The sequence below is a fragment of the Xenopus laevis genome, chromosome 1L (assembly GCF_017654675.1).
Source record: "Xenopus laevis strain J_2021 chromosome 1L, Xenopus_laevis_v10.1, whole genome shotgun sequence".
Taxonomy (NCBI): Eukaryota; Metazoa; Chordata; class Amphibia; order Anura; family Pipidae; genus Xenopus; species Xenopus laevis.
In genome coordinates, this window is record NC_054371.1 from 70,639,476 (window position 1) to 70,658,383 (window position 18,908).

Genomic DNA, 18,908 nt, shown 5'->3' on the forward strand with positions numbered 1-18,908 from the left:
GTTATCCCCAACCAAAGGTGTGGGCTAATAGAGCCTGCATTCCGGTTGGAGATAACAGTAGTTTTTTAGAAAGAAAAAAATGTCCAGCGCTAGGCTACCCGCACCGGGAGGGAGCTCCTGGTATGAGCAGCCATGTTGTCACTAGCATGTGCATAATGTGCATGTGATGTCATGCGCATGGCTCTATTAGCCCGCACCTTTGGTTGGGGATAACATTTTTATCCAGCAGGTACCCTTTAATATGGGAGTAGTCTCCATACACACTATGTACCATCATTGCACCCTCAGGATGGCCTACCAGGGGTGCAGCCCATTGGGTTACTTACTGACTCATACCCATGGATTCAGTTACTATACAGTATGTGACAGGTATGGGATCCCTGACCCAGAAAACAATTATACTAAAACCTCTGAATTGTGGGAAGCCCATTTCCCATAGTCAATTTAATAAAAACAGTAACTAAAGTAACAAAAATGGTTAAAAATGTCCCATTTCTCTATAATAATAATAAAACAGTGCCTTGTACTTGATGGTAACTAAGATACATGAATCCATATAGGCAACAAAACAATTCTATTGGGTTTATTTAATGTTTAAATGGTTTTTAGCAGGCTTAAAGTATGGTGATCCCAATTACAGAAAGATCCCTTATCCAAAACCCTCTATTTTGGATAATATATACTATTTTTGTATTACTAAATAGCATATTACTTCCATAAATATGATGTTGTGTGGTGGCCCCACATGATGTCCCACCTGACAGGCTGCCCATCCAGCACTGCACAAGAAAAATAGCTCTGTCTATCTCGCTCTGCCCATGGTGGGAGTCTAGTGGATTAAGAATAAATTGTAATACTGTAAACACTGAGCTAGCACAGTGTAGCTGTAACAACAGCACCCCCCACCCCTTAGCGATACAACCATGATTTTCTGTGTCACAGTTACAAGTCAATTCCAACTTCTGGAATACATTGTGGTTTATATCCCCATTATCTGCAATACACATCATGCCGGCAGATTCTTTCAGCCACAACATGTAATAGTGAAGAAAAGGCAAGTACCTTGGCTGACACACTCCTATGTGTATTGCTCATTAGAGGCCAAGCCTGTTCTTGAATGATCACTATTCTTGTGGGGTTCAGTCGCCGTAATTGTACTGCCAGAAGGGCTGATCCTGTACTGTGTATAAATCCAGCAAATCTGCTGGTTCCTGTGTCTACACCAAGAGGTACTGCATTGGCCTCTATGCAGACACAATGTAGATTTTGGTGTGAAAATGTATACTCGCCTATTTCTGTGCTGAAATCTGATCCACTGTCTGCACTGAGGCTGATGCAATGCCTCTTGGTTCAGATCTGATCTAAGCATGCATTTATACACTGGTGCAGAATCCTAAGGAAGCCCTGTATGACATTTCATTTGTTAAAAGAACAGTGACATCAAAAAAATTAAAGTGTTTTAAAGTAATAAACATATATTGCAGTGTCCTGTAAAAGTTCTGTATTTGCTTCAGAAACACTACTGTTGTTTATATAAATAAGCTGCTGTGTAGCAATGGGGGCAGCCATTCAAAGGAGAAAAGGCTCAGGTTACACAGCAGATTAGCTCTGTAGAATATAATGGTGTTATCTGTTCTCCACTATTTAACCTGTGCCATATAGCCTTTTTTCAATTTCTCCCATTGCTACACAGCAGCTTGTTTATTTGAACTATAGTAGTGTTTCTGAAGCAAACACATCCGTTTTTCCAGTGCAGGGCAACACTACATGATATTTTCATTACTTTAAAACACTTTCATTTTTTTGGTGTTACTGTTTAAATTGTTTGAGCTAGAAGGTGTAGCTACAGGAATTTTGCCACTTTTGTTGTATGAATTAAAATGAATGTAGGGTGATACAAAAACATGACAAAAACAGATATTTTTAGAATACAATTTTTGTTTAATAAAAATAAAGCAAACATTTACATTTCAGAATAAACTGTGTTTTTGTACAAAATAAAGAAACTGTTTGCTCTGTGTCTTGTACAATAGTATGTTACAAGGATATGTGTATGGCCAGTTTTATTGTGTGCACAGCACATTGTATCTAGAGATGTATGGGTTGAGTTTTTCTTCCCAGTGCATCACTAATTCCCTCCCTGCATTATACCTACTACCGGTATATACTGTACAAGGGACCTTTCATACTGCTTGTCCCTACAGCAACATCAATTTTTGGCCACAAGTGCTCTGTGTCTTGTGATGTCTTGAGAAACTGCATGAGTACATGTAATTATAAGATTATGCAGAGAAAGTATATCCTTTTATAGAAAAGGGCTTTAACACTGGTAATGATGTTGGAGTCAGAATTCTGCAAAAGACTTCTTGCAATTAAACAAATAACTTAATTGTTACAGGTGGTAGTTTGTGGCTGGGAGCCTACTAAGGGCCCAAAAATTTGAATTTTTCTGATTAAAGGTGTAGCTCACTTTTTCTTTTTTTAGTTTCACTTAGTGACATTCTGTGATAGTTTGCAATTGGCCTTTGTTTTTGTGGTTTTTGTTCAGCATCTCTCCAGTTTTTTTTAGCAGCTAACTGGTTGCTAGGGTACAATTTACCCTATCAACCAGGTAGTGGTTTAATGAGAGACTGGAAGGTGAATAGTAGAGGGGCTAAACAGAAAAGTAAGTAATACAAGTAACATAATAACATACAACATTAAAAGTGAGCAACTATAGTCTTGTAAAAATACTTTGATAGCATTAATAATCCATCCAGGGTAAAATATATACTATAATGAAAATTTTAGTGAATGCATTCACGTGAATGAAAACCATATTTAAGAATTAAGCATTAGCGACCATAAAAAAATCCCTTTCATTAAAAACAGGGAAATGTAATGCAGAGTTTCATTTGAACAAAGAATTCTATGGAAATAGGGAAATTGAGTCATGTATAAAGTAGATGATACCATAGCACTTATGTTTTTAGCCAGCCAAAGAATAGCACCATTCTTCTGAATGCTCTGTCGGCACCTCTGCTTTAAGATATGAAAGAAAATGTAATGGGTAAATTATAGTCTACTAGACTATATAAGGAGAACTAAACCCTAAAAATGCATACAGATAAAAATGCTGAAAATATACTAAACTTATTGCACCAGCCTAAAGTTTCAGCTTGTCAATAGCAGCAATGATCCAGGACTTCAAACTCACAGGGGGTCACCATCTTGGAAAGTGTCTGTGACACTCACATGCTCAGTGGGCTCTGAGCAGCTGTTGATAAACTAAACGTAGGGGTTGTTGCAAATTATCCAGCAGAAAATGACTGTCCTCTAATATAAGCACTGGTTTCTGAACTGACATATAGTAATTATCTGTATTTATTACTAATCAGCCTTATTTCTATTCTATGTGTACTGTATAATGTCAGTGGGTCCCTAAGCTCAGTAAGTGACAGCAGCAGAGAGCATGTGCAGTGAATCTGCAGAAAAGAAGATGGGGAGCTACTGGGGCATCTTTGGAGGTACAGATCTTCCCTGCTAAAGGGCTGTGGTTGCCTTGAGCTGGTACAGAAGCCCAAAACATAATGTACAACATTTCTAGCCTACTTCTTTAGCTAAGCTTTAGTTCTCCTTTAACACTTAACTGTTGAATTGGTATAAAAGCATACTGGCTCTGTGCCACTTACTATGGGCAACAGCTATTTGTCTTTTCAGGTACATTCCCCTAGTTCAACCGTTCATGTTTCTGTAGCAGTCTTATCTTCCTTCTGTAAGCACTAGACACAGTATACATAAAATTCTCGTAGTTCCTAATACTAACAATACTGCTGAAAAATGCTACAGCACACTGACTGGTCACTGGTATTAACAATAGTCATATAAAGATTCCTTTTATGATTCTGTTTTGGCTTTAAGCCTTCCCTTTGAATTAGTGATTAAAAGTTCTTTAGGAATTTTTTGTTCTATGTATCAGTACATACATATGGTAAACATTTATTTTTATTATCCTTCTTTCTCCTGTTTATGAACGCTTATATACTGCTTCTTTATCACTTCATAATTTGTCTTAATCCATATATCAGTGGTTATCTATATTTGGATATAGCTGTGCATTACTATTTGTTGCATATCATATAGAGAAAGGTACAGGTATTATTAAAGTTTAATCAATCACCACTTTGATCATCATTATTAACTTGTTCACAGATCAAATCTACTTCATGGCAGTTTCAGGACAGTACACAGAGCAAATTACACCTAAGTGCAATCCAAGATGTATGCTCAGAAAGGCAGAAATTGGGGTAATACAAATGCCTTATTTTCTGCCACTAATTAAGAGCAGACATTGATTTATGGGAAAGATAGTGTCACATTATTATAAGCTCTATCGTTCTTTGATCTTGATATCAAATGGATAGGGTGCAAGCGTGAGACCAAACCGCCCTTCTAGTGATGGCTTGAACTTGTTATCAGACAAGGAAAAACTAAAAGACTGTAGCAGATTCACAAACATCAGGAATACTTCCATCTTAGCCAACTGCTCCCCCATGCAGACTCGTCGACCTGTTTAAATGGAAGTAAACATACAGTCATTAGAAATACTATATTAGCCCATCACAATCAGTCATTGTTTTGGACCCAAACATGTAGCAAAAACTAAGCCAAGTGCCCCCAAACCCTGGAACCACAGGGGAAATTTCCAAATGATTATAAAGAATGTACAGGTATGGGACCTGTTATCCAGAATGCTCGGGACCTGGGGTTTTCTTGATAATGGATTTTCAATCATTTTGATCTTCATGCCTTAAGTCTACTATAAAAAATCATGTAAACATTAAATAAACCCAATAGGCTGGTTTTCTTCCAATAAGGATTAATTACATCTCAGTCTGGATCAAGTACAAGGTATTGGATGCTGCTGTTTTGTAAAATAAATAAAAAAAGAAACTGTAATATTCATAGTTATTAAGAAAAAGCTGTGATGGAACAGATATCACAGCTGCAATTTGGCAAGTGAAGGCTTCTCTGTTTCATTTAATATTGCTATATCTCTCTGGATAATGGCTTTACATATCACTTCCCATATTTTTAGGGACTGGAAATATTTTGAAGCTGGCACTCAAAGTGAAGGCATTCTTCCACCAGGCAGTTGTAATAAAGTAGAAAAGTGTATTATTTCCGTATTATTTCCACATAATAAACTTTTCTACTTTATTACAACTGCCTTCATTCTGAGTGCCCACTACATAGGTTTTTCAGTTTATCCGCTCCCTGTGCTGAAGGCTAATGTAGGACTCGGTGCACCTGGGCCTCTTCCCTTATGTGGTGAGTTATCATTCTACCGTTTAGAGACTCTTTCTATATCTACATTATAAGCAAAATATTTTAGCTGCAGCTTCTTTTAATAGAGCCTTGGGTTTTTCCAAAGCAAGATTTCTTTCATCTGTTTACTATAATACATTTGTTGCTGCACAATTTATGCTAAATATCGAACAATGCCATACCTATTCCGAAAGGAATAAATGCTTCTTTTTTGAGGATTTGCCCATTCTCATCTAGAAATCTCTTGGGCATGAAATCATTAGGCTTCTCCCAAACGTTCGGGTCTCTGTGCACAGACCAGAGATTGGCCAGAACCACACTGCCTTTAGGTATTGTATATCCATGGAACACTGAATTGAAAGAAAAACATATTTGCATTACCAAAGCTCAAATAGTAAAATAAAGGTACAGCAGCCACTCCCAAGTCAAACAGGGACTCCTGCTGCCAGTTCCACACTGCAAAAGCAAATTCAATTAATATTAAAGAGCTAATGTGATAGGAACAGGCTGATTGTAAGCTGGCATTCTGAATTAATGTGTGTGAAAATGCTAGTTCTTAAAGAACTAAACCAGCTCAAATAGGGCAGACATACAGTATACCTCCAGAGCAATTACAGTTATAATTTTCTGATAGTGGTTAATCTGATGTGTTCATAAAAAGTCGTTTTCATTCCTTGTATGATTGTAACAGTTAAGAATCTTACATAAATTCACTGAGTGTAATTAGGTTGTTGGTTTTGGTTTAATTTACTTGTTTGTAATCTAGTAAATTGTTTAGGTGGCATCACCAATTAAAAACTGTATTTTTTTTTTCTTTCTGTGCATTTAGTCACAACAAGTTGTATAGGTGTGCCTCGTTGTTCTTTGATCTTTGTTTGAAATCCTGATTGTTTAATATAACCAAAAAAAACATTTAAAGATAAAGTTCTGGCCTTTCAAAGTGTAATAATTCACAACATAATGTATAAGACACAAGTACAAACACTGGCCAACTCCTCTGGTTATCAAGCTTTGGGCTGTCAATATCGAGGATCTAAAATGTAAGCAGGGATACTGGGCAAAAGTTATTTTATTACACATGGCTGTACACTAGACTGCATATAAATCTCTGAATATCAAACTTTCAAAATAATAATAAAGGTCAATAACTAGAAAGGGAAGTTTGAGAACAAACTTCATGTTGGTTTGAAAAAAATGTGAGCTCAGTCAAAATCTGATTGGCTCTTTTTGGCTCCACCCACTTTTGTGACTTTTAACCTTAGTCCCCCAGTGACCAACTGTGGAAAGTTTGGGGACACTGGCATCAAATATAAGTTTAAAGTCAATGCTGTTGTTGGCCCCTCCCACTTTTGAGCGTCCAACCAATATCCCCCTTTTCATTTGGGTTCACCCCATAACAATGTGATTCAAGTTTGGTGATTGTGGCTTCAAAGCTGTAAGAGTGGCAGCAGTCCAAAAATCTTCCCTATCTTCCCTGGAAAAATTGAGGTGTTCGGAGTCCGCCCCAAAAAGATGGAGAGCAGGATCGCTTAGAAAATCACAAGCATCTTGCTCCTCTATAGGTCGAAGAAGTGTGAAGAGTTTGGGTATTGTACCCCTAAAACTGTAGGAGGAGGAGCGTTTAGATCATTGGGGGCGCTAAGAATAATAAGTATAAGCGGAAGAATAAGCTGAAGTCGAAAAACAATATGTTGGTTTTTTCAAACCAACATAATAAAGTAGTGTTTATAATACAGGATCCTATAAGCAGATACAATGGCTATGACTGACTACAAGCATTCACAATTACATTATCAGAGTGTTCTAAGCTGAGACCCAGATAACCAGGGGGTTCACCTTTAAGGTAATTTTTAGTATGTTATAGAATGGCCAATGCGAATCAACTTTTCAATTGGTTTTCATTATTTATTTTTAATAGTTTTATAATTATTAGCCTTTTTCGTCTGACTCTTTGCAGCTTCCAAATGGGCATCGCTGACCTTCTCTGTAGGGCTACACATGTATTGTTATTGCTAATGTTTATTACTCATCTTCCCATTCAGGCCCTTTCCTATTCATATTTCAGTCTCTTGTTCGAATCAATGCATGGTTGCTAGGGTAATTTGGATCCTAGTTACCCGATTGCTTAAAGGAACAGTAACAGGACAAGGAATGTCCGCAACGTAATTTACTTCTGTGAGTGGAGAAGGAATGCCCGCAGCGGTAACTTGGTCCTGTGTGTTCGATTTATGGCTGATCTGCGTGCTACCTTTACCATTCGCAGCACTGAATGAGCTAAAGCAAGCTTAGGAATAACCCCCGGCGGCATTCCTTCTCCACTCGCAGGACTCACAGAAGTAAATTACGCTGCGGACATTCCTTCCCTGCTTGCAGCATAGAAGCAAGTCCTGCAGAGGTCTGTAAAATCCTCAGTACGGCAGCAAGAACTAGCTTCCGATTCAGCAGTCTAAGCAGAGATGTGGAGCGCCACGCCTCGGAATCGCCCCTTTCACCATTCTACAGTGTACATCCGGAAGCAGAGATTTAATATGTTTTTTGGACAAAGCATTGAATATAATAAACTTTATGCACAATAGAGCTGTTATTGAAGCAGTTTAGAGTGGATTCGTCACATAATTTTTTTTAGTGTTACTGTTCCTTTAAACTGCAAATTGAAGAGCCGCTGAATAAAAAGCTAAAAAACTCAAAAAACGTAAAAAAAATGAAAACCAATTGCAAAATGTCTCAGAATATCACTCTACATCATACTAAAAGTTATCTCAAAGGTGAACAACCCTCAGCAGCTCTTCAATTTGCATTTTAAGTAATTAGGTAACTAGGATCCAAATCACCCTAGCAACTATGTGCTGATTTGAATAAGAGACTGGAATATGAACAGGAGAGGTCTGCGTAGAAAGATGAGTAATAAAAAGTAGCAATAACAATAAATATGCAGCCTTACAGAGCATTTGTTTTTTAGATGGGGTCAGTGACCCCCATTTGGAAGCTGAAAATATTCAGAAGAAAAAGGCAAATAATTAAAAAAACTATAGGAAATAAATAATGAAGACCAATTGGAAAGTTGCTTAGAATTGATCATTCTATAATATACTAAAAGTTAACTTGAAGGTTAACTACTACAAACTCAGCCATGTTCCATATATTCCTATGGGAAATTTAGAACTGTATTTATCAAATGGTGAGTTCTAACTTCAATCATTGATCAATACACTTCTAAAATTCCCGTTGGAATGAATGGGACGTGGCTGAGTTTTTATTTATTAAGCTCTAAACTCACATTTTGTAAATCTGTGGTCGATTTAGGAAGGCTCGGCTGTCCGGGGTCGACAAAGCAAACGCAAAAACGATGAACGATTTTCTGATCACACCAACAATTTTTGCAATCGATTGCTTTGGCATGCTGCCAAATGTGTTTAAAAAAAACAAGCTTTTTTTCCACAAGCAGGTTTTTTTCAAAGCTCTGTACTTGTTACTACGCGTAACTGCATACCTGAGGTTTCTGAAGCCATATGTGGAACGGAAAGAGGGACGACTACAGTCATTCTTTGAACCTCCATGATAGTAGCTTCTGTAAAGGGCATCTGAGACTTGTCTGTAAGTGACGGTGGCCTATCCCTTCCAATGACTGTGTCAATCTCAGCCTGGACTTTATCTGTTAAAGGAAAGTAGATTATATGAATACCATCAGGTGTTAAAAATTATCTGTGTGCAAGATATTCACATAAAGAGAATGCCTCCAACTATACATATGACAAAAGTTCAATCTTCAGTTTATTTTATTTTAGAGTGTTAGTTTAAGGCCGCAAAGCACTCTGTGTGTATTTGCTATGGATGAAACCTATTGAGGGATCAGTATGGGATTTGGCTGAAATCCACCATTGTTTTGCAGGATTTGGGATGGTTTGGCCAGCATACATGTACCACTGTTTGTTTTGTACAATTGTATCTTTATGTCTACTGGAATCTTTACAGCCTACATCATGAAACCAGTGAAGGCTTACTGTACAGATTTTGTTATATTCAATTTTGAAATCTGACATGGGGCTAGACATATTGTCAGTTACCCAGCTGCTCCAGTCATGTGACTTGTGCTCTGATAAACTTCAATCACTCTTTACTGCTGTACTGCAAGTTAGAGTGCTATCACCCCCCTTCCCAGCAGCCTAACAAAAGAACGATGGGAAGGTAATCAGAACCAAACAGCTCCCTGTTAGATCTAAAAACAGCACTCAATAGTAAGAGCCAAATCCCACTGAGACTGATTCAGTGACATTAAGTAGGAGAAATAACAGCCTGCCAGAAAGTAGTTCCATCCTAAAGTGCAGGCACAAGTCACATGACTGGGGGCAGCTGGAAAACTGGCAATATGTCAAGCCCCATATCAGATTTCACAATTGAATATAAAAAAAAATCTGTTTGCTCTTTTTAGAATTGGGTTTCAGAGCAGAATTCTGCTGGAGCAACACTATTAACTGATGTGTTTTGAAAAAAACATGTTTTCCCATGACTTTATCCCTTTAATCAGCAGTTTCATGAAAGTCATATAATATAACACACCAGGGCTGTGAATATTCTATAAAATATATCCTTATAATACACAAAAGCTATGACTATCTTGTAAAATTATATCCTTATAAACGGTGAGTTCTGATGTCATTGAAACTTGTGTATTATAATAAATAAAAGTACCCCCAGTTGCAAAATATGAGTATATTAGAAGTTACCTCGAAGTTCCTGTATAAAAACATGGTAAATATGGTCATGAAACTCCTCGGTAACTTATAATTTCATTATAATTTACAAGAGGGGGTACTTTATTCACTATATAATACACAAGAGCCATGAATACCCTGTAAATGATATCCTTATAAACTATGCTTAGTGATGTCATCGGTTATAATTGGAGCTTAGTGATGTAATTTCTTTCACATGACTCATTGAAACTTGTGTATTTTAATAAATAAAGTACCCTCTCTTGTAAAATATGAGGATATTAGAAGTCACCTCGGAGTTCTATGACAAACCTTGAGTTTTTATATGGCATTACCATATATGTTTTTATATGGTCATGCAATGCCTTGGCAACTTATAATATCCTTATATTTTACAAGAGGGGGTACTTTATTAACAATATAAACAGTACTTATATGTTTATGAAACTCAAACGTGACTGGTTATTTTTCACTATATCTTTCTTATGTGTAGAGCTTTGCAGAGAGACAAGTACATAAACCAACCCCTTAGCTGAGACAGAGAGCATGCCTTGGATGCATTTTACACAATAACATGCCAGCAGCTGCTATGTCTTACTTGCAAATCACTAGCTAACTTGTGTCTATGCTTATTTGCTTTTTCTGGTATAATAAATCTGTTTTAGCTCATACAATGTACAATAATGTAGTCATACTTTAAAGGAGAAGGAAATTCTAATATTAAGTAAGCTTTTTCAGAAAGGTCTATAAAAATACATTTTTTCAAAAAATGGGCGTTGGTTTGGGCAATCACTCTCTCTTAAAAGCTGCGAGTCAGTAGCGGGGGAGGATTCAGCCCATAGATAGAAACCAAGGTTCAGCAGACTTCTACTAATGCTATTATGCAGAGAGACATAGGATCCTCAATAATGTGACTGGTAGGTAAACAAGTTAGGGACCGCCATGTGGGGTTTACCTTGATGTGGTATGGTGGCTTTTCAACTTTATGATCATAACTTTGTAACTAAAAACCCCTGTCTTAGTTAACACATGCATTTGCATATCTACTGAACTACCTAGACAGGGGCCCAGGGAATGTGCACTGACCAATTTGGACATGTCAGTAGCACTTCCCTTATATTTATATACATTTTTACTTAGTAATGTGGCGTGCTCCCACAACCCCCCCTATATAAATACTGTACATCAGTTAACCCTCAAATCAATGCTGCTCTGAGTCCTCTGTCAAAAGAAACACAGCATTTCTTTCCTTCTATTGTGTACACATGGGCTTCTGTATCAGACTACCTTTTTACAGCATAAACCTTCTGGGCTAGGACTTGCGCACGCTCAGTTTGCTCCTCTCCCCCTCCCTTCCCTGCTGTAATCTGAGCCCAGCGCTATGAGTGAGCAGAGATAGACTCAGGCAGGAAGTGATGTCACACCAAGCTAATATGGCAGCTGCTATCGAAAACAAACAGAGAGAGCTTCTAGAGCTGTTTACTCAGGTATGGTAAAGCATTCTGCAGAATAAATATAGTGTTATAGCTTGCACTATTGTGGTTAATCTATTGGTATTAAAATGCCTTGGTAGCTTTCCTTCTCCTTTAATCATAAAGCCTTACATATCTTTTGTCAAACAAAGAATAAAGAAAATTACCCTGCACATCTGGATAAAGACACATATACAAAAGAGACCACAGTAGAGTGTTTGAGGTTGTGTCAGTGCCGGCTATGAAGAGATCGCCAATGATATAAAAGAGATAGTCTGTGTTGAAAATACTTTCTGCCTTTTCTTTTTGCTCCTCTTTTATGTGAAGAAGGTACATGTCAATGAAATCCCTGGGGTTAGCAGGATCTAAAGTGGCCTCGTGCTCTCCAATGATTCTCTTGAGAAATGCGGTAATATCAATAACAATTTTACGTAGGTCCTTAAAAGGTCCGAATGGCAAGTAATACAGCCAGGAACACAGGCAGATCAAGATGGCCTCACTGTTTACACTGATTTCAAGCCCACGAGACATCAGTCTTAGCATAGTCTTAAACTCTTTGTCTTCATAATTGAAGCGTTTGCCAAAACTTATGGAACAAATAATATTGGAAACTGAATTATTAATGATCTCATAGGGGCTGAACCCTTTGTCTCCGAATTTAAGCATTTCAGCTTTTACATATTTAAATTCTTCTATTATCTTGGGCTCAAGGCTGAGTTTTCCAAGTCCGAAATGTCGGAGCGTAGAATGGGAAAATCTTCTTTGCTGCCTCCAGATAGGTCCATAAGGTGCAAATACAATACCTGAGAGAAGAAAAGGAGCCAATTAGAACTTTCACAGCCACCAAATGTTCCGCATATATGCCAATGTACAGTTTAAAGGGGTGGTTCACCTTTAAGTTAACTTTTAATATGTTATAGGATGGGTAATGCTAAGCAACTTTTCAATTGGGTTTTTTAATAGTTTTTAAATTATGTGTCTTCTTCTTCTGACTCTTTCCAGCTTTCAAATGGGGGTCACTGACCCCCATCTAAAAACAAATGCTGTGTAAGACTATACATTTTTTGTTATTGCTACATTTTAGACTCATCTTTCTATGCAGGTCCTCTCCTATTCATATTCCAGTCTCTTATTCAAATCAGTGCATGGTTGCTAGGGTAATTTGCATCCTAGCAACACAAATAATAAGAAAAAATTAAATTGCAAATTATCTCAGTATATCACTCTCTACATCATAATAAATGTTCATTTAAATGTAAACAACCCCTTTAACATTATTTTGCTCAGGGCTGTTGATAAAATAAGCCCTGTCCAATACAATGGTGTTTTATATGTTAATTATAATTGTGGGTAATCCAGCCCTGGCTGCGGGCCAATTAAAAATGGACCGCGGGCCGTAGTTTGGACACCCCGGTTTTAAGCGCACCTTGAACACCCAACCAAAGGGGGGCATATCCTTACCATCTCAGTGAAGCCATACCTGTCATTGATGATTGACCAAGATTAAACAGAATGGAGCAGACTGTATTATTCTTCTCTGGGGTTTTAAAGGGATACTGGCATGGGAATTTGTTTTCTCAAATGCATTAGTTAATAGTGTAGTTAATAGTGCTGATCCAGCAGAATTCTGCACTGAAATCCATTTCTAAAAAGAGCAAACAGATTTTTTTTTATTAAATTTTGAAATCTGACATGGGGCTAGACATATTTTCAGTTTCCCAGCTGCCCCCAGTCATGTGACGTGCTCTGATAAACTTCAATCACTCGTTACTATAAGTTGGAGTAATATCACCTCCCTCCCTTTCCCAGCCTAACAACAGAACAATGGGAAGGTAAGCAAATAGCAGCTCCCTAACACAAGATAACAGCTGCCCGATAGATCTAAGAACAGCACTCAATAGCAAAATCCAGGTCCCACTGCGACACATTCAGTTACATTGAGTAGGAGAAACAACAGCCTGCCAGAAAGCAGTTTCATCCTAAAGTGCTGGCTCTTTCTGAAAGCACATGACCAGGCAAAATGACCTGAGATGCACCTACACACCAATATTACAACTAATAAAATACACTTGCTGGTTCAGGAATTAAATTTTATATGATAGAGAGTGAAAGAATCCCTTTCAGTTGGGGGAGAAAATGCCAAATGTGACATTAACCTTAATCGTCACTGTGCCATGTGGTGACTAGTAGTGGGAAAACTTCCTTGATAGACCAACCAGGAAGTACTATCAAAGTGGCTATATAACTTGGTAATCAATATTGATAACCCTAATGCTTAACTCATTTATTAGACTTATTTTTAGGATGGAGGGCCTCATTTTTGAGACTAGTGCAAAATGTAAGATGCCATTTTTGGAAGCAAATTTTCATACTTTTTACCAACAATTCAGTGTTATAAGAAGACAAGTACACAACAATATTGTTGCCCCACATTTGACAATATGTTGTAGGGAAACTGGGATTTTGCACAATTTGCATGAAAGGGGACATGGTGAGGCATGCTCTTTACCAGGGGCCCCTAACCTTTTTTACCCCTGAGCCATATTTAAATGTAAAAAGATTTGGGAGCCAACTAAGGGCTGTGATTGGCTATTTGGTAGCTCCTATGTGGACTGGCAGCCTACGGGAGGCTCTACTTGGAACTATACTTCGTTTTTATTCAATTAAAACTTGCTTCCAAGCCTGGAATTCAAAAATAAGCACCTGCTTTGAGGCCTCTGGGAGCAACATCCAAGGGGTTGGTGAGCATCAGGTTGCTCACAAGCTACTGGTTGGGGATCACTGCTCTATACTGTGCCAAGCTACAGTATATTTAATGGGGGAATTGATTTTTGGTTGTAAGATCATTAAAATCCATCTGTGTAGGAGGTCAGAAACTGAAAATATTCATGCACAAAAATTTCCAGACAGAAGCGACTTGCGTTAAAATTCTATCAAATTTGCAAGTTACACCTCTCTATGTTATGTGCCATTGCATACAGTAGTGGAGGGAGCTGGGTAGCACATGGGTACCCCATGACATGGTCCTAGCTTGTGTGTCATTAAGAATGAACAAGCACAAGGAGTTAGGGACCGATATCAGTGTTTTTGACGATCGGCCGAATTGGAACATTTCGAATGGGTGCCTTTGAAGGGTTAACTGCTGAATCATCAAATAGAGGTAAAATTCTATTGTTTCTACCTGAATATCTGACAATTCAGCTCTGAACGTCTGTAATTATAATGAACGATGGACGAACCAATGGTTGCAGGAAAGGTTACCTTTATTCTAAACTATTAACACCCTAACCAAGTTAAGCATTGCATTACAACGCAAGTCAGTGCAGAGTTCTTTATCCATGAAACATCTTTTCTTCGATAAAAATAATAAGGCATAATGTTTTATTGCAGTCAATGATAAGATAAGTTCAAAGAAAAATTTGAAAGGACATGAATTTTGACCAAAGTTTAAACATGTGCTATCCCGTAAATAAACAAATGCATTTGGCGATATCTCCTATGGGTACTTTATGCACTTTGACTTGGCTTTTACCTTACATCTAGATTCCATTTTTTCTGATAAGATCAGAAGAGGGAGAAACATAGCCACTGGCTGGGCTTTCAGAAATGCCCAGGGTAGAAGATAAACATTAATCCCAGTGGCCACCCAAATTCAAGTATGTTTTGCTTCAATTGAGAATGGGCATGATCAATTGTACAGTTGTACATTCTGTTTGAAGACTTTCATGATAAGAAATTCCTGCTTCATGGAAACAGCATCAGCACTGCTTCAAAATAACAGAGAGCAGTGGAACATTATCATTTACACAGTTCAAAGTTGAGGGTTACTGGAAACAGGGTATGTTGACCAGGCAAGGTAGTACAATGACCCTTGATTCACAAACAAGCTGTTTATCTCCAGAAAACAGAATACGGTGCAAGGGATTGTGTTAATTTGATTCTCAGAAGACACACTGTATGGGCCGGACCCACACCTGCCTTCATTCTATTACAATGACAGTTTTAAAAACATTGCAACATTATATACATCGCCAAACGAGCCGATCTTTCCCCGATATGCCCCTAACGGGCATGGCTATATCGGGGGTAATCTGAACGTTCGGCCCTATGGCCAAACGATCGGATTATGATGAGAGCGCAATGGGCTCCAGCAGGACGGTCGGGACAAAATCAAACCTGTCCAATCGACTAAACGACCGATCTCCACCGGACGAAAAATTTCGGGACTCTCCACACATGGTCCGAAAATCGTACGGATTCGTACGATAGGATCTTTGCGTCTATGGCCACCTTTACAATGGCTGATGTTTGGGTGCCTTCAAAGGCACCCGATCAAAATTTTTCATGCAGCCCGATCGACAAGCCAACCGATATCCAAGTCTTCTGCTGATATCGGTCGGCTCTTTTTCCACCATACACGCACCGAATATCGTACAAAAATGTTTTAGTACAATATTACCTGTGCATCTATGGCCACCTTAAGGAGTGACTGAAGTTTATCAGAGCACAAGTCACAAGACTGGGGGCAGCTGGGAAACTGACAATATGTCTAGCCCAATGTCAGATTTCAAAATTAAATATAAAAAAATCTGTTTGCGCTTTTGAGAAAAGGATTGCAGTGCAGAATTCTGCTGGAGCATAGTTACATAGTTAAATCGGGTTGAAAAAGTCCATCAAGTTCAACCCCTCCAAATGAAAACCCAGCATCCATATACACACCCCTCCATACTTTTACATAAATTATATATACCCATATCTATACTAACTATAGAGTTTAGTATCACAATAGTCTTTGATATTATGTCTGTCCAAGAAATCATCCAAGCCATTCTTAAAGACATTAACTGACATAAAAACATCACACAGCAGTGCATTCCACAACCTCATGGTCTCACTGTGAAGAACCACCTATGTTGCTTCAAATGAAAGTTATTTTCTTCTAGTCTGAAGTGGCCTCTGGTACGGTGATCCTCTTTATGGGAGCAGCACTATTAACTGATGGTTTTTTTTTTTCAAAATATAAAATTTCCCGTGACAGTATCCCTTTAAATCCTAGGTCCTGAGCATTCTGGATAACAGGTCCCATACATGTACAAACGTGAACCGAGTAAAAGCAAATATACCACCTGTGAACTATAAATTAGCATATAAATCTTATATAACCAAAGGGATCTTTCATCTGTGAGCTGAAAGCAATTGGACAGTAGCTGCATAATAACAGTAGCTGCAAAGAAAGAAATCCAACATAGATCTAAAGGCAGCCATAGACGCACCAATAATATTGTACTAAACAAATTTTCGTATGATATTCAGCGCGTGTATGGTGGAAGATGAGCTGACCGATATCGTCAGAAGACTTGGATATCGGTCAGCTCGTCGATCGGGCTGGACGGAAAATTTTGTTTTGGTGCCTTTGAAGGAACATTGCCCATTGTTAGTGCTGCATTGTCAGATACAGTAAAATTCTATTGTTTCCACCTGTATATCTGACAAGTGTGTATTGAAACTAAAGATCTTTCTTGGAAATTGTCTATGCCCGCAAGGGATCTTCAGGATTTGACTTTGCTGCTGCAGAAAATTCATCCCATGCCATGAAAACCACTTGCTGGGTAGGACGGGACTTGAGATGGAGAGAAGCACTAAAAATACCTTTTCTCTTGGTAATGATGGTGACCAATGCGACACTGGGCCGGTCAGAGAACACCTCCGAATGATTGACAAGCGCATCCTTGACAGTGTTGAAGTCATTCAGGATGACCATTAAGCGGGTGCCAATGTAGAGACCATAGATCTTTCCGTACATTTTAGCCATATCAGTCAGCACAATGTGTGGGTACAGGAAAGCACCTCTTCTGGTGGCCCCAGCCGGCACCCTGCGCAGCTTCCCACTGCCTATCCCAAAATTCAGCAGTTGAATGAGCCACCCAGGCATCAGCATGAAGGCAAAATTACCGACAACGGGCCAGGGGGTAGGGCCAGGAGGTGCGTTACTATGAAGGATCTGGTAGTAACGCCAAAGGCAGCCCATAAGCAAGTACAGTCCCAGAAACAATACAATGTAGAGCAGCATTGTTGACAAGGAAGCGCTGTTACTCATCTGAGACCAGGATGCATAGTACATTTGTTTCCAGTCTAGTGTCCCAGACATGCTGTCCTCCCCTGGGCCCGACATTCTAGCTCCCTTCCACTTGCTCTTGCAGCAGCAGTAGCAGCAGCAGCAGGCACCACAGCTCTCAGTAGCAGCTCACCAGGGCACTGTTGATAAACAATTCTGCATGATGCACCAATAGCAAGCACCGGATCTCCTGGTTTGCTGGGGGAAGGGAGGGGGATCATCAAACGTCAACGGAGAGCAGTCTCTCTGCTTGACCCGCCTCTTTTTAAAGTGAACCCGTTACATTGCTGCTAACACTAGTCTTGAAACACAAATGTAACTAAAACTGTACAACACCCTCTGCACCCTCCTCCTCACTACTTGTCATAACTTCACAGTTGGGGGGGAAGCTGGGGAGGAGGGGCAGAGGGGGACAGAGCAGGCAGGAAGGTAGTTTGTAGTGGGAGGGTGTGGCAGAATGCAGATGAGAGGACTGAGCCCAAGGGGGGGGGGGCAAGTTTTAAAGCTGTAAAGGAGAGCAGAAAAAAAACTTTGCAGTAGATATGAGAGCACAGACTGATACTGGAAAGCTGTGGCATTATGGAGGGAACAAGTATTGGTGTCATTATGAGGGAATAAACATGATGTTCTATGTAACTGAGTTATGTACATAGAATATAGCTCAGTTATCTATATAGAACATAGAAGGCAACCATAATCCCACTCGTAGAGTTGCCACCTGGCTGGCATTTCACAGACCCCTCGGTAGAAATTATGCTTGATGCCAATGTCATTTTTAGGGAAAAAACATCCGAATAGCCAGTATTTTTTTCCATTAGAGGTGTGGAAACCCTAAATCCCAGTAACACTATCATAATACTGAGGCCACTTTCTCTCCTCTTAAGACTAAATTCAGGCAGTGAAGTCATGTAAAATCGCTCATTTTTACCACCAGTTCTGTTGTATGAATATTTTATTTGAAACATTTTCAAAAACAGAAACACAAACGTAGAAGATAACATGAATTTACAAACTGAAAAACAGAGTGGAATTTTAATCCTTTTACTGGCAGATTTCCCTTATATAAGTGTTCTTTATATAGACAAATATATAAGAATATATATTATATATATAATATATATATTTATATATATATTTGGAAAGTTTGGGGAGATTGTCGCCCAGCAGAAGAGGCTATTAGTTGCCAGGCAACTAAATCTCCCTGAATCTGCCTGTGTACCCCTGCCCTAAGGGTAAGGACACACCTGGAGATTCGGGGAGATTTAGTTGCTCAGCGACTAATCGCCTCTTCTTTGGGGCGAC

The 18,908-nt window shown here is 38.8% G+C and overlaps 1 protein-coding gene across 1 annotated transcript; it reads right to left on the reverse strand.

Moving 5' to 3' along the window:
- Positions 1–3,502: 3,502 nt before the first annotated feature.
- On the reverse strand, positions 3,503–17,987 carry cyp2u1.L (cytochrome P450 family 2 subfamily U member 1 L homeolog). Its single transcript, XM_018251207.2, has 5 exons — positions 17,141–17,987; positions 11,659–12,294; positions 8,798–8,959; positions 5,490–5,657; positions 3,503–4,548 (listed from the first exon to the last, which is right to left on the reverse strand). The coding sequence occupies exons 1-5, from the start codon at positions 17,661–17,663 to the stop codon at positions 4,370–4,372; spliced, it is 1,668 nt and encodes a 555-aa protein (XP_018106696.1). The 5' UTR covers positions 17,664–17,987; the 3' UTR covers positions 3,503–4,369.
- Positions 17,988–18,908: the final 921 nt, after the last annotated feature.

Bases quoted from the DNA above. Each gene is read 5' to 3' on its own strand.
- cyp2u1.L (XM_018251207.2), bottom strand. From the start codon at position 17,663: ATGTCGGGCCCAGGGGAGGACAGCATGTCTGGGACACTAGACTGGAAA. The intron at 8,960-11,658 runs GTAATTTTCTTT...TTCCTTTAACAG, and splicing joins TCTTTATCCAGATGTGCAGG to ATAAAGTCCAGGCTGAGATT. The intron at 4,549-5,489 runs GTATGGCATTGT...CCATTTAAACAG, and splicing joins ATTTATTCCTTTCGGAATAG to GTCGACGAGTCTGCATGGGG.